Source organism: Myotis lucifugus, unplaced genomic scaffold (assembly GCF_000147115.1).
Source record: "Myotis lucifugus unplaced genomic scaffold, Myoluc2.0 scaffold_244, whole genome shotgun sequence".
Lineage (NCBI taxonomy): Eukaryota > Metazoa > Chordata > Mammalia > Chiroptera > Vespertilionidae > Myotis > Myotis lucifugus.
Genome location: NW_005871292.1, coordinates 1,511,753 through 1,537,458, shown reverse-complemented (window position 1 = coordinate 1,537,458; position 25,706 = coordinate 1,511,753). Strand labels below are relative to the sequence as shown.

Here is a 25,706-nt window from a genome sequence, read left to right as displayed (position 1 = left end):
GATGAGGCCAGCCAGGGGGAGGGGGCACGGGAGATTTTGGGGGGCCCCCGATTGGGCCAGTTGCCCCCCTCAGGGCGTGTCATAACAACCGGTCTTTCTGGTCGTTCTGGTCGCTCCATTGTTCTGGTCGCTGAGCTTTTATATATATAGATAAGTTTGTATGCTTTTTTCTTGTTAATCTGTACTTTGTTGCAGAGAACCAGCCAAAAGCTAGGAGGGTATAAAGAAAAGATACTCTTTCCTTGCCTACAATATATTTAAGGAAAAAAGAAAAACACTAATAGTAGAAGCCTTGTCACCCTCTTCCTCCTCCATTTGCCCCAGCAGCGTAACTACCACCCTGAATTTTGCATTAGTCATCCTCTGGCTTTCTTTTTCTCAGTGGTTCTCAGGCTCTAAGGCATCAGATGCACCTAGAGAGCTCGTGAAAACACAGATTGTTGGGCCCCACCGTTTCTGACTCAGTGTCTTGTACGTGTCCATGAGATGCTGCTGCTGATCCCAGGACTACACTTGGAGGGCTGCTTTACCTCAAAGGTAGTCTTGACTTCTGTGTGATGACTTTTGTCCTTCCCTAAAACCTAACACTTAATAAATGTGTCTTAAGGACCTGCCCTCATTTCTCCTCTACGCCATTCTCTATCACCCAGTTTATGAGCATTCAATCTTTGCTAAATATTTTTTAAGTTTTTTAATATATTTTTTATTGTTGATAGTATTACAGATATCTCCCATTCTCCCCATCCCCCACTCCCAACCCCCACCCACCCTCCTAGGTCTTCACCAACCTATTGCCTGTATTAAATATTTTAATTGATTGTAGCATTTGACCAGTATCCATTTATAAGTTTCTCGTGTGTGTGTGTGTGTGTGTGTGTGTGTGTGTATTATTGTTAGTTAACCAGAAGGAAGGGGATGAGCAACATTTACGTGTCTTTGTCATCTAATCTGTAAGCCATTTGAAAGCAGGAACCAAGTGAAAGGGTTCAGAATAGGCCACCCCCAAGTATGCCACTTTGGCACAATGATGATTTGGGGCTGACGACACTTGAGACATGGAGGATGCAGGAAGGATTCTCTGTTCTCCCCCCTTTCTGCCTAAAAGCAGGTCATAACATTAAGAAAAGTGCCTTCCCTGTACCAAGAAGAGAAGAGCAATATTTATCACCAGAGTCTGGGAGTCAACTCCAGTCTATATAAACAAACCTTCTCAAATCACCCTGATCTTTCATTCGTTTCCCCCATATATTTCTTACTCACTGTCCCACAGTTTAATGTCCCTAGTCCAAGCCGCTTTGTGTTGTCACATTCCCATAATTTATTATTCTTTGTATAAATAAGTATGCAAGTTTTTGGGCCTAACAGCTCCTTTGAGATTTTATTTTCCTTCTGAAGACCCCAATGTACATGTAAAAAATATATTAAGTAAGTTTGTAGGCCTTTCCCCTGTTAATCTGTCTTCTGTCAGTTTAAGTCTTAAGTCAAACACAGAATTTAAGAGAGTAAGAGAAAGTTTTTCCTGCCTCTACACAAATTTAACTTCCCTCTGCATGCCGTCCACTTTACAGTTTGCACCCGGTTGCTTATAGAGGCCAAAAAAGCAAAGTAGATAGATGAAAGTTGCCAAGTGGAACTTTACTTACCTGGAAACCATGTTCTGTGCAAGGAGGGCAGCTATTACTTACACTTAAGCCAATCACAGGTCCACTGTTCTCTGATTTTTCCCAGTTTTCAAGAGAAACCAAAAATAATCCCAACATTTTAAGACACAGAGTAGGCACACAGAGTACACAGAGATTCCATGCAGAATACATCTGCAGGAACTGACACTGAATCCATTTCGTGTTTCAAGACCTTTGCAATGGATGGATGGATGGATGGATGGATGGATGGATGGATGGACAATTGAGTGCGTGAATGAGTGAAAAGTGAGTAAGGTCATTGTGGCAACTCTTTGGGGGAATGAAGAAAGCAAGCTATTGTTGAGTACCTACTACATACCTGGCCTTGTGCAAGGGGCTTCACATACCTTATCTCATTTGACCTTCATAAAAACACGACAAGATCGTTATTATAATTCTCATTTATTTCCAGATAAAGAAATGGTTGCTTACAAAGGCCTAGGGTCACACCACTAGTTTTCTTATTTATAACCTACCCAATTTAGAGAAAACCAAAAGGATTTCAGATGAACTCATGATTTAAGCTGGGTCCTCAGCCTTGGATTCAGATAGCTCTGTTATACCAAATTGCCACCACCAAAGGAGTCAGATTCTCAAAAAGCAGGAGATGGGAGGTGTCAGTAGTTTTGAAGCAGGTTTGATTCCATAGGCATCTTACCATGCAACTCACAACTTCATGCTCCTCAAGGATGTCAGCCAATACTAAGGAGCTAAGACATAAGTGGTCTCTTGCCATCTTGATATGTCCACCCCACTTCCCCCTATCTTACTATTTACTACCTTCTCAGAATTTAAGATTTTTGCCTACCAGCCTTGGAGCCCACTCCATGTTAATTCCTTTCTGGAGGATAAGGACAGAGCCACAGATACAGGTGCTATTTAGTTGGGAAACATTTTATTCAAGTTATTGAGCCAAGAAAGAGTGATTGCAGGATGGTGATCAGAGCCCACATTAGCCTCCTCTTCCAGTGGGTATCAGTGGTGCCGGGGCTTGAAGGGAACGGTCACTGGGCATCCGGAGTTGCACTCCTCAATCCCTTCAGCTAGAGGGAGAAAGGGTATGATCAGATTAGGGACCCCCGGGTGCAGGAAGCTGGAGTCCTCCATAATGAAGCCTCTGATGGAAAGGAATCTCTGTCCCAGTCTAAGTTCCCATCCTCTATTGTAGCTGAGATTCCCCTTAACTTTGGTGAAGAGGTTTATCCTCCTTTCACTGTCCCACTCTCTCTCCCAGATCCTCTATTTCTTCCCACACCCCCAACCTCTTTATCCTCTAATGCTCACTTCCTCTTACCTTAGGAAAGGCATCCCAGTTGAGGAAAGGAAGCTTCTTTTTGATCATCTAAAATAGAAAAAGAGAATGAGAGACATGTCGCAGGTCAGCTGAGCATGGATCAGTAAGCACCCACTCTCTGTAGTGGTGATGATATTATTGTTTTATAATTTGTAAGAACTAGTATTTTCTGGGCCCTTGCTCTGTATCTGCCTTGTACTCACTGCAGTACAGCCATGATATCATTTGGTCTTCACAGCAACCTTTTGAGGTAGGTACTGTCATCGTCCTCACATCACAAGTGAGGAAACTGAGGCTCAGAGAACTGAAGACATTTGCATGAGGGCACATAGCAAGTATGTGCAGAGTCGTGCAATGCAAGCTCTAGTTCCAGCATAGTCGCTGATGTAGCCTTCAAAGTTTGGGTAGGCCACCTAACTTAGGACCTTAGTTTCTTCATTTCAGATGAGGGCATTCAAATAAACTCTTGACTGATTCAGTTCTTCCTTTTCTGGAATTGTGTTTGCGGCCTTGTTCTCCTAGTGCCATGTTAGGAATATAAGGTATAGCCATGACAGCCTCCTGGGGAAACTTTCTTTGCTAGACAGCATCCAAGCATGGCAGTTACTCCCTCCTAGAACTCAGGAAAAACCCAGAGGGTTAGAACTAGCACGTGTTGCCACTACCCTGGATAGACTGCAAACAATCTAGGAGAATAAGGAGTACACCGGCACTTACCTCAAAGAGGGCATGCCAGTTCAGGAATTCTTCTGTCTTAAAAGCCTGTGGGGAGAGAGAGACCAAAAGAAGGTTGGTTCCAGGGGAGGACAAAGCTTAGTCCCTAGCCCTCCGGAAAAGATGAAGGGACCCTGGCAGCTTGGCAAGCTCACTACCAAGGTATTGGATATTTGTGGGGGCAGCACTAGAGGTTGTACTTACAGATCGAAACTTTTCGATGTTCAGGAACTGAGGGCTAACGGCCTAGGCAAAGAAGCAGGGTGTCAGAAAAATTGCTAAGGAGCATGAAGATGAATAGATGGGGGCAAACTCATGGCTGGAGTGTGGGGAAATGGGCGTTTACCTCAGGTCCTGCTGCATAATTACCAATGGTGGTTTCTTCCTGGAAAGTAAAGGGGAGAAAGGAGCCAAATGACCATGTGACGGCAAATCCCTCTTCCCCAAATCTCTCATCCAGCTCTGCCTTCTTCCACACGCCAGTTCACAAGCAAATAGCCTATTCTCCACCATAGGGCCTCCTTAACCCAATCTGTCCCAGCAAGGCAGATGCCTGACAGACCGACAAGGTGAAGAGAAGGGCATGTGTAAGATAGAGAAGTAAAAACCCAGACCTGCATCAGGTGGAAAGGGTGGAGAAAGAGCACTCCTCCCAAGAAAAACGAGCTAGTGTTGTTCGGCAGTTCTTGCAGTTCCTGAGACACCCACACTTAGCCCAGAGAGCTGGGTGGGGGAGACTAACATGCCAGTGGAAGCCAAGCTACCAAAGTGCCCCGTCTGCCTTGAATAGATTGAGGTTGGTTTGCTTTGTGACTTTATTGCTACCAAAGTCCCAGTCTCTATTTCCATCCTCCATTTGGTAAGTCCCCCAGACCTTAGCACAGCCCATGCTGTTGCTCTCCCAACTTGCCCAGCTTCGTGTTTCTTATTCCTTCCTTCCCACAACAGAGGCTAGACCCAAATGTTTATATCTCATAGTAGTTTGGTTGGGTTTATTTTATTTTAAATTAAACATTTTTAATTACTAAGAATTAATAAATCAGATTTCCAGTTTTTCCTGAAAAAAATTAAAACTCTGGCCACACTGGGTACATTTCCCTCTTAACAGCAGTCAGACAGAATACAGACTCTTAGATTGGGCAAATTTCCTCCACCTCCCCTGAGGCCCCAACTGCCCTTTTGCTCATCGACATCACTTGCTTGGATCCTTAAGCAATTGAGTTTGTGACCCCTATCTTAGACTTTTCAATCCAGCATACACATTCTCCCCAAGCAAATAGCCTATGCCCAAGGTGGGGATAGAGAGGCCTCAGGATTCCTCCTGGCTAGAAACTGGCTCATAAGGATTTTTGCTATGGCCTAGGCTCCAGAGTTAGTAGGGAGCTTCCAGTCACCTGGAAGCCATTCCCAGGGATATGAATGAAACAAAGGTGAAGCTGAACCCAGACAACCAGCCTCAGCCCCTGTCTCCTCCCAGGGTTTAGTTGTCCAGCCTCCACCCCATACTTCACCATCCCTTCCAGAAATAGCATCTCCTTTCCTACAGGTCTTCCCAGGAATGCTTTGTTTCCTTCCTCCTTTCTTCCCTTCCTCAGAGCCCAAGCTTCTCATCCAGCCCCTGATAATATTCAAAAATAAGAACCACTTAACCAGTAATGGATAGAAAGTAAAGAAATTGAAGAGTAATTGAGGTAATAGGTATAAGAAAAAGAGAACCCAGGTGATGTGCTCACCTCAGAACTACCCAGGGTAGCCCCCTGAGCAGAGTGGAGCGCCAAAAGAGAGAGAAGAACCACAGCAGGAAGAACTGGGATCTTCATGGTGTCAAGTTTAGGGTGCTCTGAGGCGGGGCCTCACTGCTTGCTCTTTATATTCCCAGGGAGGCAGATGTGAGCAGAAATGGGGTCCCCACCCCACTGACTCACCCCCAGATCCTGTCACTCACCCCTGGGACTCTGGGAGGGAAGGTGTGGCCTGTCCCCCACTTACCTTGGATTTCTCAATCCACATTCTGCCCTAGGCAATAGGAAGGTGAGATGGCAATGAGGTTCCTCATGCAAATGGAGCTGGGATGGAGACAAGTTGGACCTGTCCTTCCAAGGGATTGGCAGTGGCACCCAAGCACCTCTCCTTCTGTCTGTCTCATTTCCTTATGTCCTTCCTTCCTCTCCTATAATTCAGGCTTTTTCCACCCTACCCAGTTTTGTCTAAACTCCTTAGACTGGCATTGAAGACCTTTCATGTTCTGGTCTCAATCTGCCTTTCCTTTTTCTTCTTATACTGCCTTTGCATGTTTCTTACATTATGGCCAAACTGGACTCCATACCAAATATACTCTTCTTTTTCCTCCTGCAAGTATCTTCCCATGCTATTCCTTATTCCTAAAATGCCCTTCTCTCATCTCCAATTCTCAGAAGCTTCCCTGATTTCTCCCATCGTCCCTCACCTGCCTCCCCCACACATTTTGCCTTTCTCGGAGTTGCCGTAACAATTCAGTTGTATTTCTCTGACATTGCACCTAGAGTAATGAATGTTCTTCTTCTTATTTCCCTCTTAGAATATTAAGTTCCTCGAGGTCAGGAACTATATCTTAATCACCTTTATACCCCTCAAGCACTGCACCTTACACAGAGTATAGGTGGAGCCAACATTTGTTAGATTGGATATGTTAGAATTCAAGCATCCTTCCACCAAGTTGTAGAATTTCTTCCTTTGGGGATGGACCCCTCCCATTATCCAACTGCTCATCTTTTACTCTTGGGTCTTCAGAGAGATGACTGTTTTGCCCTAAGACAAGGAATAGAGAAAAAATGCAAAACAGGTCTTAGAGCTAATCAATTGGAGATGGGATCTAGGTCCTGACTTTGCGTGCCTACTCCATTTCATTGACTTATCCCACCCCCTACTTCACTCCCCCAGTTTAAGAGTTGATCATCTCAAAGTGGCAAAACATCCCAATCAAACAACCTTCTCCACAATGAGGTTGAGGTGGCCCAACCAGTTCCTGGTGTAATAGGGAGGTGCTGGAACATGGACTAGTGCTACCAGGACAAAGCAAGACCTTATTTAAGAGTGGGCCTCTTTACCCAACCTGATGCAATGCACACAGGTGGCAGGCCTCGAGTGGGAGGGATACAGTCATTCATGAACAATCTTTATGAACTCCAGAAGCACTTCAATTATCATGCTGCTCCACAGCCCAATCCCTGACACCTATCCCTCTTTAGCCTTAGGAAGCCTCCTGTTTTTATAGAGCTACCTGAGTAGACAATGCTTAAGGGACACTCACTAAGCACAGATGACCTGTGACAGTGGATGCAATGTACAGTTGGTGCTACTGGAGGGGACAGGTGAAAAAATGACTGCAGTGGGTGGAACACCTCCCCAAAAAGTTTTCTGGAGGGCACAAGTTTATATGTGTAATGAATTCTTACTAATTAATTAACAGTGACCGAAGGAGCTCATTAAGCACCATTCTGTCAGCATAAAGTCAACTCCAGGAGTAAAAGGAATGAAAAATCAACAAAAGAGAACTGCTGTTATAAAATCAGCTCTACTTAGATATGCTAATGTAGGAACACTTTGGCATCTAAAGCAACAGGTGATCCAAACACCTCCAAACGCCATTATCTATTTGGCTCTAGAGTTCTTTAGCAACAAATTGACTTCCCCATTTTCCTCTCCACCTAATACTAGTGCTACTGATAATAATGTTAGCCAATTTATTGATATCTTACTATGTGGCAGGCCTTGTGCCAAGTGCTCTAAATGCATGATCTCATTGAAATGTCACAGTGGTTCTGTGAGGTAGGCACTATAATTATCCAAATTCTTTAGGTAGGGAAACCATAGCATATAGAGATTAAGTAATTTACCCAAGGTCACACAGACAGTGTGGCAAGGCCCATGTTCAAACCCCGGGATTCCAGAGCCTCCACCTGTACTGGCTCTTTGCTATGCTATGGAGTAGTGTCCTAAAAAGGGCCTCGGCCAGGCCACATACCACCTTGTGTGAATTAGACCCATGCCCTGCGAGCTGGGGGGCAGGCTGCATTTGGTCCCCACTAGCCAACTTGACCAGAGGTCCTTTGTGGTATGCAGCCTGCACAGCCATAGGTGGCAGCTCTGAGCATACGTGTATTAATCTCAATAAATCAAACTGTAAATTCTTGGCAAAATGAAAACAGAGAACTAAAAGATTATGCCCCAGAATGAACCTGCAATTGCCTCAGTTTCCAGATGCCTCATATAGTATGAGCATCTTGCCACACCTAGCCTGTATTTAATGATATTTCTAGTTTTGTTCTAATGTTTAAAGTTCCAGTGTTTAAAGATAGGTACTTTTTAATAATGTCTCTAAACACAAGCTAGCTACTTCATGTGCACAACCAAAGAAATTCTGTTCTTGTGCTGGAGAAAAAACTAGGTGTGCTAGACTTACGATTTGTTTCAATTTGGTACATTCCTGTTGGCATTTTGGCTTACATGACTTATGCTGAAAGTGCTAACTAATGTCTCTCTCCAAGCTCCTTGACATTCCCCCATCTATTCTGCCTCAGTGAGTTTGTTTCCTGAATGTCCTGTGTCCAGTGATCGAGCAAATGGGGGGATTCTCACTGGGAGAGGGTCCCAGCAGTTCAGGTAATGGCTGGCAGGGTAATGGGCGTGGGGTTTAGCATTGCTTTGGATACATCACATCAGGTTAATGGTCAGGCAGAGCCACAGAGCTGGCTCTGCACCAACCCATTTCCAAGTCTGGTTTATCTCCTAGCCCCCTCTCTGAGCATACCAGTAAACCCCTGTTTTCCCACAGGCCAGCACCCACCCTCCCTCAGATATGCCAGAACTTGAGTGTGGGTAGAAGGTGAGGCCGAGCCCTGATTGCTACATTACAGACACACCTCGGAGTTGGGAGCTGGCCTCCTGGGTTCAGGGAACAAATGGGGGATTTGAAGGGACGCACACTGGAGCCTCGGGGCCTCGGTGAACACCCAGGTGATAAGCCTTGGAGAGAAAGGGGGCCGGGGCAAGGGGTACTGGGGGGCATCCCTGTCCCGTCCTTTCTCCCTCTGCCAGTGTTATTATCGTGCCCAAGAAAGCAGCCACTTTGCCCAGCAGGTCTAGTTTTTTCCTTTGCCACCCACCCTCTGCCCCTGTGTATCCTTTGCTTAAACTTCTTTCAGAAAGACTTCCTGGACTGATCCAACTTAATTCTGATCCCTCTAGCTCATAAATATTTGTTGAGCAGCCACTTTGGCTCTTGGTGCTAGGGATTGAAGATGGACATGATACCAGTCCTGTGGAGCCTATTTCTGGTGGAGGAAACAGATCATAATCTAACAAAAAATTAGGAAACAAGATAATGTCAGAGAATGACAAATTCTATGAGTAAGTTAAAATGATAGTGATCATGTGTGTATGTAGCCTTGGCTAAGCTGGATTGGGGAAGGCCATGTGAATTTAGATCTAAAGCTCCAAACTTCTGAAAATCCCGGGATCCAGAGCCAGATAACAGCAGTGTTCCCCAAGGGCCTGTCCCAGCAGGTCCAGATGATACTGGAGAGGGAGGCCAGAGCCAGGTCACCCCAAACCATGCTGAGGAGTTGGGATATAATTGTAGGGCTAATGAAAAGCTTGCAGAGAATTCTGAGCAGGGGATCTTTCCTGGCTGTCATGAGAGAATGGATTATAGGGAAAATATGAAAGAACATAGGAAAGTTGCTTCAGAGGTCCAGACAGGAGAAAGGAGTGGCCTGCCCTTTTGTTAAAGTCTTTTACACAAGAGGGCCTTAGCCTGCTTCAGATGGTACTTTAAACTTTAAAGGGATGCTTTCAGCCATGTTGACCACCTCAGCTTCTCCCTCAATCCCTCAGGGACTGGCTCCAGCTGTTTCTGAAATCTCACCTACACTCCAGGAAGCTGTCAGTCAGCAGAAAGGGTTGAGTGTTGGCCCTGGGACAGCTGTGTTCTCCCCCCTGTGGCTGCAAGGAGGTACTGCAAGGCTATCCCTATACAATGGAAACCCAAGACAAATACAAAGCAGTAGCTCCAATTCAGGGACATAAGGGAGAAGAGGATGCAGAGCTAAGGAGTAGTCCTCCTCTCCTTTCCAGTCAGGTGGATTTGATCACATCGGTTTCCTCAAGTCCATTGTGAGCATGGTTTCCTTCATTTACTCATCAACATTTGAGGCCGACCCTACCCTGTGCCAAATCCTGTGCTAAGCACTGAGGTTGGTGCAGTGACCAAGGAAGACAGGTCATGCCCTCAGAACACTTGCAGTCTCAGAGGGAGTCACTCAGATTAGCAGAGTGTTTCTTGTCCTGCTTTTGCTTCCTGGTTCCTGCAGGATGTCAGAGGTGATGATGGGGGCTCCTTAATTTGACACACAGTGTGGCCTTGATGGGACTTTGCCTCAGAGACTCTAACTGGAGAGTCTCCAGCCCTGTCTTCAGGGCTCCTGGGCTTATGATAAGCCTGGGTTCGGCCGTGCCCTCTGCCGGTCTCATTGGTACATTACTGGAGTAGAAGTGTTCTGCTGCCCCTCTGTGTCCTGGAGACACAGGGCTGCTCCGTGTGAGATGCTGGATATGAGCTGCCCCACCCCCTCCCCACCTCCATCTTCCTAAAATGTCAACCCAACGGTCCCCTCACCCACCCCTCGCTGCATTTAGAGGCCAAGGCATATTCTGCACCTACCCCTTGCTCTTGTTCCTGCCCTCTCCCTGACCCTCTGGGATTGGTCTTCTCTGAATTGGTTCTCTACTCCCACTTTCTGATTTGCAGGCTAGCAAAACATCCATGGCCACTTCAAGGGCAGTAAGCATAGTATTCAGATATAGGTTGGGCAAAGAACATTTTTTACAGATGGGGAAACTGAGGCCCAGTGAGGTCAGCTAGCTACTTCCTGTCAGGACTACCCAGGTCTTATCTCTCTCAGCCCACCATTTTGTATATCAGTCTCAGGAGGGAGACAGATTATCTGCCCCTAATTCAGTCTCCCATCTCCCTGATCTGGGCCATCAGTATAGTGTTAAAGAATAAAATTCACGAAAGTCTTAGAGAAAAAAAGATTCATGTTTTATTTCCACAGAGAAACTCAAAAGTGGGATGCTCCTCCTGAAAGACGGTCAGTGACTTCAGGTCACACATGGAGTAGGTAGAAAAAGTGGCTGGTTTATTTGATGAGGCTGGTGGTCAAGGAGACACCACATGCGTGGGAAGAAACAAAGGACAGGTCCCCAACCTAGAAAGAGCAGGTGTCAACACCCAGACCAGGGCTGGCCCGGAGGGAGAGCTGGGGGAGGGGCGTGGTTGGGTTCCTCGATGACTGATGTTTCTCAGGGTCTCAGGCATAGTTGGGAGTAATTTTCTAGGAGAAAAGAGAAAGTGGTAGAATGTGACCACTTCCAATCTTTTGAAACCAGACATCCTATCTTTTTGTGTTAGTTCATTATTAAAATACTAGAAGCCCAGCATGTGAAATTGTGCGGCCCTGCCCACCCACCAGCGCAGGTCTTTGGTCGTTTCACGCCTTTTATAATATAGATATTTATAGAACAAAATAGAAGTGTCCCTGCCCCTTCATTCCCCTCTTTGGGTGGGGGTAGGGGTGGGACACCGTTGTGAACAGGTTAGTCGCACCCAGAACTGAATGTCATATTCTTGCAGCAAGAGTGAGACTTCCTCTCTGAGCCTCAGTTTCTTCATCTGTAATATGTAAACAATTATAGCCCCTTTTCCAGGAATTAATAGTATGGCACAAATAAAGGGCCAATCACAATGCCTGTCACATTTAAGTGTTTGCTAAGTGGTTGTTCTTTGTGTTTTTTTAATCTTTATTGTTGAAAGTCCCCTCCACTACAGATGCCCCTCTTTTTTTCTCATTGACCCCACCACCACCACCACACACCCATCCTTCCCAGGTCTTCCCTGCACTAGTGTCTGTGTCCATGGGCTATGCATATATGTAGTAAGTTCCCCAGTTAATCTCTCCCTACCCTCCATCCCCGCCTTCTTTCTGAGATTCCATGTTTCTATGTCTCTGGGTCTATTTTGTTCATCAGTTTATTTTGTTCATTAGATTCCACATATGAGTAATATCATGTGATACTTACCTTTCTCTGATTGGCTTATGAAACCAGGCATCCCTTCATTGAGCTTCTGCATTCCCACAGTTCCTTTGTGTCTTACCTATTTCACCTGCCATCCCCTCACTTTTGCTGTCCCCTAAAACAGTTTATGTGGTTCTGCCAAGTTAATCTATTACCTCTCCCCCACTGGGAACTCACTTCTTCCTCCTGCCTCTGACCCTTTACACCTGAAAGGCTCACCTCTCTACAGTTGCCCTGCACAATTACTATCCCAGTCCCTCTCCTTAACCTAGTGTGCCATTCTTCTCATATCTGTTCCTGCATGGTCTCCCCTCCAACAGGCCTTCACTCAGCACTCAGAGGTGCTTTCTGAGTAGATCATACCTTGTAAGTTTTTCTTCACACCCTCACATTGGACTCACCTTCTCAGTACCCTTAGAGTACCCACCCAGAGCAAAGCAAGTGCCATGATCCCAGCCCTGCCCCTGGGCGATGGTGCCCCAGCTCCTGGATGAAGCTGAGCATGGCTCACTCTAATACTCACCTACCAGAACTTCACCCACTGCAGCAGGCCAGGTCGCGCCCGGGAAGCCTGTGGGACAGGGAGAAAGTCTGAGTGGACATCGCACTTTCCCCTGCACAACCTCTGCCCTCAGACCCCTTTTCTCACAAGCCAATTTCCTTTGCCCCACTACTTACCGAAGAAGAAAGCGTGACTCCCCCCTGTAAAGAGATGATCAGAGTAGGTGATATGGGTGCTACAATGACCTCTCTGGACTCTGCCATGTTCCTGGTGCTCAGAAAGGGCTCAGTGGAAGGGGCAAGATCAAACCAGTTTATCTCAAAGCTCCTTTGGGTCTGACTGTAGACATTCAGCCCATGGAAATTTTTCACAGCACAATTTATCATCTTAAATACACGTTACCCAAGATGATACTGAATGTGGTCCCTTAGCACACTCTGCCCACAGGAAGTGAATGAGAATAGGTAGGTCTCCCTCTGCCTGCAAGGCGGATGGAAATTAGCCGCAAATAATTGGCAAAGTGGACACCCACAGGCAGTGTGGACTGCCACTTCACCTGTCTGCAGAGAGTTTCTGATCTCTCGGTGGAAGGCCTCTCTGTGAGAACAGGGCTTCACTGTTCTGAGAGGGGGAGGGAAATACCACCTGTTTTTGCTTCACCAGCCCAATTAGTATTTAGCACATTTATTTACTGACTTTATAAGACTGCTTTCTTTGCAACTGAATGCAACAAAATTCTCAAATGTTCTTCCTTTTAGTTCTTTTTGGAATGAAGCATTTATTCCCACCAACCAAGAGTTCCTGGGCTAGCTTCGCCTATCCTCCTCCCCCTCTACCCGCACCACGCCCAGAAGGCCAGCAGTTGAAGAGGTAGAGAGTGGATGCTACGAAGGAAGGTGGCTTGTTCTGCCATGTTTTATGTGATTTTTCTAAGGAGCATATACTGGTATTTCTCTTCGAGAGGATAGTGGTTCCCAGTTTTCTCCATGATGTAGCCACTGCTCCCTTGTAACCTTTTCTGAATGTGGGTGCAATGAGTCTTGAACCTTCTTCCTTTCTCTAAGAGCAGTTTGGAAGTGCAAGATAGAAGGTGTGGAAAGAGATGACTTTCAGAGTGAACAGGATTTGTCCTCAGCTAACCCCCATAGAAGACCCTGGCAGCGAAAGCCTCCCTCCCTCACCTACATGCAGAGACCCCAATGGGAAAACAGGGCAGTTGCAAGTCTTACCTTAGCGGGGACCTTGGCGGAGTACTGCCCACCAGAGACAGTAGGATAGGCCTGCTGGTTATAATTGTAGTTCTGCGGAAGAAAGCAAGGGCGGTGGGTAGTGGGGGGGTGGAGGACAGCACAGAAGGGATGAAACCATTTTTTTCTCTGGAATAAACACCCAACTTCCCTGCCCTGGCTGGACCTTTCTCAAAGCCCCTGCCTTCTCCCCCTCCTGGTGTCAGGTGTTTTCTTTTCCAGAATCCCCTTCAGCCATCCAAGCTCACACGCTCACCTCCTTATGGTCCCAGCCCAAATGGCTCTGCCTTCTTCCCTCTCCCAATTCAAGTGGGAGGTGAGGAAAAAAGACCAAGGAAAGAAGTGAGGTCTAAATCAGATGGTCATGTGGCAGATATCTTACCTTAGAAGTTACTGCTGGTACCTCTGGCCATCCTGCACCAGGCTGAGAAAATTACAGAACAGAGGAGTGAAGGAGGAGAATATGATGTTGGCCAGACTGAGGAACAAGACTGAGAGAGGCTGAGGACCTCCAAGGTCAGTCTGAGGGCAGAGACTTACCTGACCAGCACTGCCTGCCCTCTTCTGAAGTGATGATGATGAATAGTTACCCTGCAAGAAAGGGGGCCACAGTTAGAGTGTCTCCACGGTCCTCAGGCCTTGCCAGACTGTGGGACTCCAACATCCTGCTGCCTGGGCGCTGCCCTCCTTCTGGAGCACCTGCATCCCACCTACCCCGCCCCGTCCCTCTCAGTGGCCCATGAGTGCTGTCCACAGAGAGGGCAGTGAGCCTGGAGGAAACTGATGGTCCAGATAGATACAGATGATAGGTTTCCACACTCAGTGCTGGGAAGTGAGGGTAGCGAACTGGGTTTAGCAACACCATCCCCACCCAGGCACCTGGAATGCTGGCAGGCTGGCCTGAGACTGAATGACAAATGAGTGGTGCCCACACAGGCTCCCATGGGAGCAGAGCCCAGGCCCTAAGCCCCAGCCCACATTTTGCTGATGCCAAACCCTGCTCCCCGCATAGGCCCCTTTATCCCTGTTCACAGTGTTGTTTGTGAGGCAAAGTGGAGTGTATAACGTTAGCTCTGGGTCAGAGAGAAAGAAAGGGGAGACATACAAGGACATAGATGAAGGTACTTAAGACACTGCAGATGCACTACCCTCTCCCTCCCCCAGGTGAAGCAGGGGAAATTCCTAAGCAGTGGGAGAGAAGTTCAGTTCCTTCCATCAGCACTTCTCTACTAGGACACACCACCACCACACACACACACACACACACACAGGGTTAGGGTGTTCTTCTTAACTCTGACTTAACTCTCTACCTATCCTCACCTGACATTGAGTTTTAGCCCTAATACTGAGGTCACAAACTGGTTGATCACAGGCCTCCAGACATTTTTTACTTGGTTTGCATTTTTAAAATTGATTTAGTTATAAGCAATTCAATATCAGATTTCTAACTTTTCTTGAAGAATCAGGTGATGTGGTCACACGGGACTACATGGGTACATGACAACACTCAGCTGGAAGGCCTTGGCCTCCTCCTTTGCATGGCCCCACCTGTCCGACTTCAGGTTCCTGGCCCATGTGTGAGTAAATGGGCAACTCTTGCCTCAGTGCCTAAGAGATCTGGTTCCTGAAAAGGCCACTGGCCATGCAGAACCGAGGTGTGGCTTTCTGGAGACCCAGAGTCCTGCCCGTCCTTCTTGGAACGCAGATATTCAGACCCTGTGCACCTGCCTGCGGTTAACAATGACTTGATTCCCTCCCCACCCCCCACCCCATACCTACTGTTTCCCTTCAGCTTTCTTCCCTAATTCCCCCCATTTCTGGTTCTGAGGTCCTTCCCTCTTCTCAACCTCCTGGTCCCCATCACCTGTTCACCCTGCAGTACCCACCCAGCTGTGGCTCCCCCCATGCCAGGCCAGGCCCAGCAGGAGCAGCAGCAGAGCAGAGACAGTGGCCAACTTCATGTGCCCGGGGCCTGTGAGGGCCCCCACCCTTGGCCTGGGCTTTCATCCTAAGGAGGACCTGCCATCCTGCTCTTTCTTCAGTGACTCACAGCTTCTCTCTCACACCCCACCCCCACTCAGCATTGCATAAAGGAAAGTGGGAAGGGAGGGAGGCACCCTCTCTCAGCAGAGAGAGTAAGGAACTGGCACAGAATCTGCAAGCCATTGTCAAGAACCCAGCACCCCACATCCCAGAGCTGAGCTTCCTGACCCCAAAACAAGAGGTTCTGCCGCTCTTACCTCAATAATTTCTTTCCAGTTCAAAAAAGGAGTATTGTGTTTGAAATCCTGGAGGAAGAAGGAGAGATGAGTGGGCCACAGGGAGACAGAGGGTGGAGTGTGGCAGCTCATTGGGAAAGTTTCAAGACCACGCACAAGAATGGGTTTTGGAGCCCGGGTGTGGTTGGGGTTAGATGAAGATACACTTATTACAGGTGTTAGAATTTTTGAGGGTATTAGTGATAAGATTTGGATGAGGTTTCCCATCTCCAAAATAAACAGAGGGGGAATTTTGTGACAGGAGCTGGGGTTTGGCTGCCTTGAGGGAGATAGAGAGAGGGACAGGATGACCAGGGTCCCAGTTCTTCAAAAAGTGAGAATTGTCCTACCTCCCAGAGTCGACTGAAGTAGAGGAGGGCTCGAGTGCTGGGGGATGGGACTTGGCCCTGTGGATGAAAGGTGGGGAGCAGGTTAGCAGAGAGCCTGACCCCCTGATCATCTAAGCCCCTACTCCTGCTCCCACCATTTCTCGGTCTTCATAATTGCACTATGACCAAGATTTCGGGGGATGCTGGGTGTCTTTAGGGACCAGAAAACGATTTTTGCAAGCAGAGGAAGAGAGAAGCTAGATCTCTGGAGCCATTACCGTCCTTTCCGCCTCTAGCACACACAGAGTGTTCTTCTCTATCCCATTTCCCCTTCCTCTGGCTGAACATAACCGTAGCAAAACCTCAAGACTAAGACCTGCCCACAGAGCTTCCTGCCTTTTCACCTGCCATGCCACCTCCAGCCCATTTCCCAAAGCTGGGGGCTTAAGTTATCCCTTCCAAGCCCCTCCTCCCCCGGGATAACAGTTGAGACGTAAGAAAGGAGCAGACACCAGGAGTGTGGGGCAGCTAAGGTTTATTTCAAGGGCAAAGGTTGAGATTAGTGGTGAATAGTGTTTTTTTAAGAAGGGGTGGGGGGGCTCCCATCCATCTGGTAGCTCCTTGTCTGGAGGTCATGGGATGTGAAAGCTCCTCTCGTCCTGGGCAAAGAAATGGGTTCTAAGAGGGAGCTTGAGGAATAGGACTTCAGGGAGTAATGGAAAGTCAAGGTTATATTAGACCCCTGCTCCAGAAATCTGCAGGGACCTTTTTGAACCACGGCTGTCATCCAGTCAACCCGATATTCCAGCTTGGGCTTGAAAACTCTCGTACCTTGCCAGGATGTTATGTACAGCCCCCCTGTCTTCACTCCTCACTCTGTAGGAAGTCACACCTCACCCCGCACTGTGAAGGAGCCAGAGCTCACCATTCTCTTCTCTGCCCATCTCTGTTCTGTCCCTCTTCTGAGATCTGTGCCCCTGGGAAGTCACCCCAGATGAATCCTGCCTGACTGCAGGCACTCACTGTACTGTGCCCTCTAGATGTGCAAAACGCTTGGCTATCCGTCCTGGCCCTCTGAGAGGTGTCTGTGTGTGCCCGAAGGTCCCCACGCTCAGGGGTCGGGCTTCCCCAGTAAGGAGTTCACAGTAAGGAGTCTTGCCCCACCAGAGATTGTGCTTCTAAACCAGAAACAGTCTATTTTGTTCATTTAGCTCATGCAAACCAAACTGTGCTGCATCTGGGAACATCTGTATCTTCTGTCTTCCACTCCCCCTTATCCCAAAGGGAAGGCTTTGGCTTTCCTGGGGTTTGGGCTGCCTCTTTGCTTCCCCCTATCAGTACCCCTTTTCCCCCACAAGTTTTAGAGGACAGGATCCTAATTTTCATTCTTTTAAGTTAAGGCTTAGAAACTCAACTGAACACAGCCAGTCAGGTGGCTAGAATGGCTGTGATGGGCAGGGGCAGTCTGACTGCTAGAGAGCAAGTCCCCATGGCAAGAAGCAGCTGCTACTCAGCTTTAGTTTATTGTAGCCCATGGAATGGGGCCTTGTGTTGACAAATTTTTCAATAGAAGTCAGAAATCCAAGTCATTTTGTGAAGTCTATACATTTTTAAACTTTGGCAACTGATTCATATTGTGTGTGTTTTTTAATATATCCAAAAAAATCACATAATTGGGCTGCCAGTTACAGTTTTTGCTTTTGGTGTTTGTTCGGATTGTTTGTCTGCTCTCATCCTCTCCTTCCAGTCCACTCTCTCTACTATTCTGGTGTCGTGTTAGCTTGGCCAGGGGTTTCCCTACAAGAGGAGGGAGGAAGAAGAAAGGGCTCCAGGACTCCATGTGTCCCCTAATATTATGTAAGTACAGGGCACCCATTAGGCACTCAGTAAATGTTGGCTTTCTCCTTCCCTTCTCTCTCTGTGTCAGTCCTCATGTGGCCTTTTAGCTCCACCTGACTATTCAGTCCACCCTCCCACCCCGGCCTCTGCTACCTCTCCCATTAACCTCCAGGTCTCGGAGGGGAAACTGAGGTTTAGACCTGTGCAAGTCTGCATGTTAGGATATGAAAGAGGCCCATTCATTTCTCATCCTCAATACCCAACTGTTTGCAAAGTCTCCCTCTCTTCATATCTCAGCTGTTCTTCCCCCTTGTTTTTGTTCTTTTTTTTTTTTAGCACTAGCCAAAATGCTCTTCATGGCCATCATCATTATTTCACCTGGCTCAGAGGTTTAGCTTCTTCTCTATATTCCTCTCCCACAAAGATCATATGACATGGCCTTCCAGCCCTTACCTTGTTTATGGCATCCCAGTTAATGAAACCCAGCTTGGCTTTAAAGTTCTGCAGAGAAGAGAAAAAAGAAAAAAGGAGACTGGTCAAATTGGATCATAATAATGTAATTGGCTTGGAGCCTCGGGACAAGAAAGGTCAAGGCCACCACTGACAGCAGTTATAGAAAGAGGACTTCATCCTGTGAGGTCAAGGGGACAGGATTTTGGCTTTCCAAAAGAGAATGAATAAGCAGAGCAGTCTTGTTGAACTCACCTTCCAGAAAGTGTCGAAGTTGAAGGGCCCAGAAGTCTGAGAGTTCTAAGGAACCAATGAGAAATGGGATGAGAGTAAGAACACACTTCGTGAGCAAGAGGCAGGGGCAGGAGCTATGGATGTCTGGAGGGTCCTGGCTTAAGGTGGGGTGATGCCTCCACTCACCAAGTTATCGATTCCACCGACAGCTTCACCTCCCCCACTGGACCCTTGCCCCTGGGTGGGGAAAGGGGACTGATGTTCAAGGCTCATGCATCTTGTTATGCATACCACCCATCAGCTTGCTCCTGGCCCACTCATCTTTGCCTTTGCTCAAGCACCATGAACCCTCTGTAAAGCCACCTCTCTTCTTTACACAGCACCTAAGAACCCCACCTCCAGAAAGCCTTCCTGGAATGACTCATTATTTGCTGCCTAGCATAACCCTACCCACTTCCTAATATATAGCCTCACTGTGCGCCAGGCACTATGCCTTATCCTGCCATGTCCTTTGTGGAGATGTGTCCATTTGACAGACGAGGACACTGACACTCAGAGCTGTGCAGAGCTTGCCTCGGATGTATCTCCATGCCTGAGTTCAGTGTCTGCATCCTGAGCCCCCTTGGTCGGGTGATGATGCAGAAAGCTCTGCAGTAGCTGTGGGGGTGAGGAAGCTGGGCTGCACAGTGCCCATTTTATCCAAGAGGAAGGCCAGACTCACAGAGGTCAACTGACTTGCCTGATCACAGATGACAAGTGATCTCCCATTTCTAACTCAAAGTTCACTGCCTTTATGCTTCTCCACACTGCCTTCTAAGTATGATTTTTAAAATCCCCCTTAGCTAGCCATTCTTCTGTTATTTTAATCTGTTTTTTTCCCTCACAGAGGTAATAGAATTGTGATGGCAGTTGTAAAAAGGGAGAGAATGGGTGAATCAAGGAGAATGACAGGGATCCTGGACCCCTGTTGATCTCCTGGTAGTCATCTGACAGATTCAGAGAAGCTGGCAAGAAGAAACTGATATTCCTCTTTCTTTTCCCAAGCCCTTTGCATTCTATCCCCACACTCCACCATCCCTTCTCCTAAAGACATCCCTGCTCACCTGATAATTGCCTTGGGAGTTCCCAAGGAGGCGACTACCTTCCCTACTTATTCCCTGAGGAGAGAGAAAATGGAGAAGAGTTGGTGGGGAGGCAGGCAGGATGAGAGGTGAGAAGTAGGTGAAGGATTCCTGAATCGGGGGACTGAGGCAGGAGCAGGGCCGAGTCCTTCCCAGGACCCCAAGAGAGGCCCTTCTCTCTGGGTAGCTCTATCTTTCCTGGCAAATCTTGTTTCACCCCCTTGTGGATGGGGCTACTTCTCACTTAGGATGCTCATTGGTACCATCACCATCTGTTTCTATTCAGTCTGCAAGCTGTCCACAGTTCAGTGGGAATAGCCTTTGCCACCAAGTAGGAACCCGCCAGGCTGCTGTACTAAATTAATTCAAAATGCAGGCTGGGCTGATGTTTCACTTTAGTCAGAAAGGTGATGCCCGCTGGAAGAGTCCCTGGGAGATGAGGCGGCACAGAAGTCAACTGCTAGTCTCCTCCTATGGCAGAGGTCAGCTCCTTTTGAGTTCTGCTTTCACTGTTTGGTATGGATCCCAGACCCATCGGCACCTCTTCATTCCCAGAGCTAAAATCTAGACCAGGCTGGGAGGTGGGACTGTCTGCCCTGTTAGTATTGCCGCTGCCACAGTCCCTACTCTCCTCACCCTGATGTCGCCGAGCCGCTGGGGCCTCTGAAGCCCTGAGGGACAAGACAGTGAGACACAGGTCATTGTTTTACCAGGTCCATCCATGCAAATTCATGTATGATTTAATATGATTCCTCTTAAAATCCTAATGGAAATCTCTTTGGAACTTGTCAAAATCATCTTGAAGTTCATTTGGAAGAATAGATGCCTAACAATTGGTAAGAAAACACTGGAAAAGATGAGCAGCAAAGGGACTTGTACTGGCAGATATTAATGTACTATAAAGCTACCATGAATAAAACTGCAGTTCCTGTCCCAGAACAGATCAATCGATTAATAGAACCCCCAGAAGCTCTCCCCAAATATTAAGGTATATATACATGATGTTTTAAATCAGTGGTAGAAATGATTCAATACAGGGCTGGGAATACCAGTTATGTTTTGGGGGGAAAAGCTTATTTATACCTCACAGTTTCCTCCCTTTTGTTTTTATCTGATTGTCTCCTACGGCAGCTCACAGATCTGATTCAAAGTGTAGGGCCTGCCTAGTTGGATCCAGGAGTGGACTAGACAGAATACACCAGAATACCGCCAGGTGGATTAAAGAGTTAAATTTAACAATGAAATTATAGAAGTGTTAGTAATGCTAGAAGAAAATAAAGACCTTTATTTTCAACAGAAGACACCATAGAAAAACAGACTTTGGTATGTAAAAAACTAGAAATAGAGTAACAAACTGGGAGACGTTTTCTTGAAACCTGTCTACCCATAAAAGATTACTATCCCCAATATTTTAGGAGCTCTTCAGAGAGCCTTGTCAATGTAGCATCATAGGGCCATGCTCCTCGCCCTGCAGGCGACACACCACGTGCTGCTGCTCTGCACCAGCCTCCCCCAGAGCTTGTTAAAAGCCAGGATCTTGGCAACACCCCAGAGCTGAATCAGAACCCGCATTTTCACGAGACCTCCGGGCCATTCGTGGGCACCTTGGTGTAGCACTTCCTCTGTCAGTGCTGCAGGTTCTGACGAGAAAGCCCAAATTTCCAGAATAACTAGGAGGGGGATGCATGCAAACCAATGTCAAAGGGGTTAGCAAATTGTGTTCACTAGCCAGGCATAGGACATTTGTACATTTATGTTTCTAAAAGGACTGGTCTTCAGGTGACTTTCACAGCCCTGTCTGTGGGGGGATGTCCCATAAGGATTTGCAATGAATTATTCCTTTGGAGATTATTAGTAATTTTATGTGCTTGGTCTCTGCCCCTAAATTGTAATTCCCCACAGACGGGGTTGGGATGAAGATTAGCATTAGGAGTGGAGAGCAGAGCTGGGTTACAAGGAGTAGCACAGCGGCAGTGATGAACTGCGGTAACCACAAGTTTGGCTCTCACCTGACCCCCAGATCCTCCGGACACTCGGACTCCATTTCCTGGGTTGTCACACTGTGGGTGAGAGAAAGAGAAGACTTCCTCTCAGTCTTTACCTAGACGCCAATTCCAGCCCTCAAGTTGCAGTCTTTTAGCCCCGAGGTTCACGCACGTCAGCCCCACCCCAGCAGCGGTCCACCCCATTCTCAGCCCCAGCGGTCACTCTCCCGCCCTCCACGGGGCCTCCTCTTTTCCTTCCCACAGTTTCAGTTTCAGGGAGATCCATGCAGGTGCAAACCGTAGACACTCACCTCGGGTTTATTTCCACCACCACTTCCTCCGCTGTTTCCTGAGGAAGAGCTGCTACTGTGTTCCTACAAGGGAAAGCAAGAGTCCATCTGGTGTCTTCAAGGGACTTGGAAGGGACCAAACGATTCCCAGCCATGTTAACCCCCTCTGCCTGCCCCCCGTCTTCAGCCAGCCGTTCACTGAGGGAAGTGATGGGAGCACAGGGAAGACCAGGTGTGGCCAAGTGCATTTGGGAATGTGGGGTAATCCCACCACATGCCAGGGGTGGGAGGCCTCTGGAGCCTAACTGCACAAAAGTCCCCTGACACCTGAGGGCAGGCTGGCCTCGTGCTGCCCTGCCCCGTCTCTCCTCTCCCCTGCCCTCTCCTGGAACCTAGAAAGGGGAAAGGGCCACTGGCAGGGAGCCTGATCAACATGCCTAGAATTTTCTAAGGGAAAATCAGACGGGGTAAAAGCCAGCAGAACAAAGAGCAGTAAATTAAAGCAGCTTATGTGATCTGGCTTGTTCTAGTTGCCTCCCTCCTCTTGCCCGACACCTTCCCCAGACTCCAAAGGAAGCCAGTAGTGTTCTCTCTCTTCAGACCCCCTCCTGGAGATCCCTCCTAATCCAGCTGACAGGTTGTGGTCCCTTCCTAGTCCTTTCACCATCGGGGAGGGGCCTCGTGTGCAGCATCTGTATCAGTTCGCCTGGACCACAGCCCTGTAGTGTCTTAAGTCTCCATGTGTGCAGGCTTGCCCCCATTCTCCCGGCCGGGAGCATCCCTGACAAGTATAATGTTGTTCCGTGCCCACCTCTCTTCTTCCACTCGTCACCCCCAGCGGTAGTCAGATTTCCAAGTGGCCACAACGGCAGGAATAGGGGTTAGACAGGAGAGAGAAGATCCCCACCCTCATGGAGCAGAGATAAGGGACAGAGTGAGCAGAAGTAGGGAGGGCACCTCTTCTGCAAGCCTGCTTGGTGGGGCTGGGAAGGTGGGGAACAAAGGGAAGGAGCCACAGGATGACACTGCCAGTGATGCCACCCACCCCAGGGCTGGCAGCGTTCAGGAAGGCCTTGGAGCGCATCTCCTCGGCCGGGACCTCCACGGGCCTCAGCCTCATCTCTGCCTTTCAGCATAGGAGCAGAACTCACCCAGTTGCCCCCAGAACTGCTGCCGCTGCTGCCACCACTGCCACTGCTGCCACCACCACTGCTGCCACTGCTGCCACTGCTGCCGCTGCTGCCGCTACTGCCGCTACTGCCACTGCTGCCACCGCCGCTGCTGCCACTGCTGCCACCGCCGCTGCTGCCACCGCCGCTGCTGCCACTGCTGCCACCGCCGCTGCTGCCACCGCCACCGTTGCCACCGCCGCTGCTGCCGCTGCTGCCACTGCTGCCACCGCCGCTGCTGCCGCTGCTGCCACTGCTGCCACCGCCGCTGCTGCCGCTGCTGCCACTGCTGCCACCACTGTTGCTGCCACCACCGCTGCTGCCGCCACTGCTTCCCTGAGGGACCAGAGTGAGGACTAAAGGTGAGAACACCAAGATTGCTTCCCTCCATCCCTCCATCCCCTTGCTCTCTTGCTATTCCTGCCCAGTCTGAGGAAAGAGGAAAGAGAGTTCTGTTTTCTCCCTGTGCCCGATGCTTCAGGTGCCCCGCCTCTTACCAAGAGTTGCTAGAGCTTCCACCTGAGCCAGAGGGCGGAGGGTTGGTGCACTGCAGAAGAAAGGGGACAGGTGGGTTGTGAGGTTTCAGTTAGGGCTGTTGCCACGCCAGGCTCTCCTTCCTCATGTGGCTCGGCTTTCTTTCCCAACGTGTCCCTCCCCCACCCATCGCACTGACATCCCGCTCTCCCTTGCCTCCTCCCCACGCTCATCTCTCCCTGGCCAATCTGCCTCCCCATCTTTTTTTCCTATTTGTCTCTCCTGCTTTCTGTCACAGGCACCCAGACACCCTCTTCTCGCCCCGACTTTTCCTCTTACCTCCGTATTTGGGTTGCTGTTGCCCCTCACTGAGCCATAACCAGGTTGGGCCACAGCTCCCTGCAGGGAGGGTGAGACTAAGTATGAGAGTGTGGGCCTGAAGAGGTGAAGGTGCAGGATCAGGGCTGGGTGCTTACTTTACCTGAGTGTTGGGCCCCAAGTTGTATGGCCCTCCATTGCCTCCTTGGCCCCAGGAGCTTCCCTGAGAGCTGGTTCCGAAGCTGCCACCTGAGCCTCCAGCATGGATCCAGGGATTGCCCGGACCTTCGGGATTGCCCTGGCTGTGGGCTCCGAGGCCACCCTGAGAACCAAAGGTGCCGTGGCCTCCAGATGGAGGCTGGCCATTGGTTCCCTGCAAGGACAACATGCGAGCACTTAGTGTGTGTGACCTTATCACTCATGATGGGGCAAGGCAGGCAGAGCAACTAAGATAGAGAGGAGCCAGAGCAGGGCATAAGGAGAGGCAGGGAGAGACCCCAAGGTGGTAGAGAAAGGATGCATAGCATGGACGGAAACTGCCCCAGATGGCCACAAGTAAGACTCCTTCACCTTTCCATTGATTCCCAAGATTCTCAACCCAGCTTTCTACAGTCTCCCATTTCCACACCGAGCTTCCTTCCAGCCACTCACCCAAGCACCGTTGCTGCCAGGCATCCCCTGCCAGGAGCTGTGGGCAGCATCTATTCCATGTCGAATAATGTTCTCAGCCTGTCTGCCAGCCTCACTCCCAGTGTTTCCAAGAGCATGGGCTGCCTCTCCAGCCCCTTGGCCAATGGCCTCCCTGATTCCATGACTAATGGCATCTCCTGCCGCATGTCCAACGGCTTCCCCAAAACCTGCTTCAGCGCTTGCCCCTCCACTTAACAATGGGCCAGCCTCCCCACTGCCCAGGTACAGGGCCAGCAGGAGGCAGGCCAGGGACCCCTGTAACTTCATCTCTGCCTCACTCCTTCTCCCTCCTAAGTGTCTTTTTCCCACCCAAGTTTCCTTCTGTTGGCCCTTTCTCTTCTCTGTGTCTGTGTGCCCTCCTCTGTTCTCTTTTTCCTTCTGACTTCTTGTTCTCTCTCCTTCTAGGTCTGCAGCCTCCTCTCTCGTTCCCAGACTCCCCTGCCTTCCCAGAGGCCTCCTCCCTGCCACTACTCCTTATACTGCAGCTTGGGAGAAGGTGACAGGGCTGGGCAGCCCGGAGTCCCTCCTCCCAGTGACTCAGGGCCAGCCACTGATAGGGTAATGAGCTGTAATTGTGAGTCTGAAAGTCTGTGTTGAAACAGAGAGGGAGCCCATGCATCAGGGAGGGAGGGAGAAATGGAATGAGATGGCTGCAAAGTGTTTCAGTTTCCCAACCCCAGGAATTTGGGGCGCAGGGTGGGGATGGGGGCACCTGAGGAGATAGTCTGTTGGTGTCTCCTAGAGGTGGTAGGTGGAGGGAAATTACAGGCCGGGCCCTACCAGTGGGGCAAGGATACGAAACTCAGTGGGAAAGGGGACAGGTGAGCTAGGTGTCAGCTAGCCTAGGTCGGGGGCATCAGAATGGAGTCAGGTGACTTTCAGTTTCAATTAGCCTTTGCCTCTCCCATTTCTCTTCTCCCCCAGGCTGCCATTTAAAGGTGCCTGCCCTCACCCTCTTCCTCAACTCCAAAGAGCCTGGCCTGGGAGCTATGAGA

The 25,706-nt window shown here is 48.9% G+C and overlaps 2 protein-coding genes across 2 annotated transcripts; both read right to left on the bottom strand.

Annotated features, from left to right (window-relative positions):
- Window positions 1–2,558: 2,558 nt before the first annotated feature.
- Window positions 2,559–5,574, bottom strand: KRTDAP (keratinocyte differentiation associated protein). The gene is made up of 6 exons (XM_014464217.2): window positions 5,424–5,574; window positions 4,037–4,075; window positions 3,895–3,936; window positions 3,694–3,738; window positions 2,977–3,024; window positions 2,559–2,725 (listed from the first exon to the last, which is right to left on the bottom strand). The coding sequence occupies exons 1-6, from the start codon at window positions 5,508–5,510 to the stop codon at window positions 2,687–2,689; spliced, it is 300 nt and encodes a 99-aa protein (XP_014319703.1). The 5' UTR covers window positions 5,511–5,574; the 3' UTR covers window positions 2,559–2,686.
- Window positions 5,575–10,749: 5,175 nt separating this feature from the next.
- DMKN (dermokine) lies at window positions 10,750–25,193 on the bottom strand. Its single transcript, XM_023762358.1, has 20 exons — window positions 24,673–25,193; window positions 24,185–24,394; window positions 24,043–24,102; window positions 23,727–23,776; window positions 23,515–23,566; window positions 23,212–23,349; window positions 22,082–22,144; window positions 21,795–21,845; window positions 19,768–19,821; window positions 18,851–18,901; window positions 18,686–18,730; window positions 18,434–18,481; window positions 16,163–16,219; window positions 15,795–15,842; window positions 14,095–14,145; window positions 13,937–13,978; window positions 13,537–13,608; window positions 12,484–12,507; window positions 12,329–12,376; window positions 10,750–11,063 (listed from the first exon to the last, which is right to left on the bottom strand). Exons 1-19 carry the CDS (start codon window positions 24,976–24,978, stop codon window positions 12,329–12,331), a joined length of 1,470 nt encoding a protein of 489 aa, XP_023618126.1. The 5' UTR covers window positions 24,979–25,193; the 3' UTR covers window positions 10,750–11,063.
- Between the last annotated feature and the right edge of the window lie 513 nt (window positions 25,194–25,706).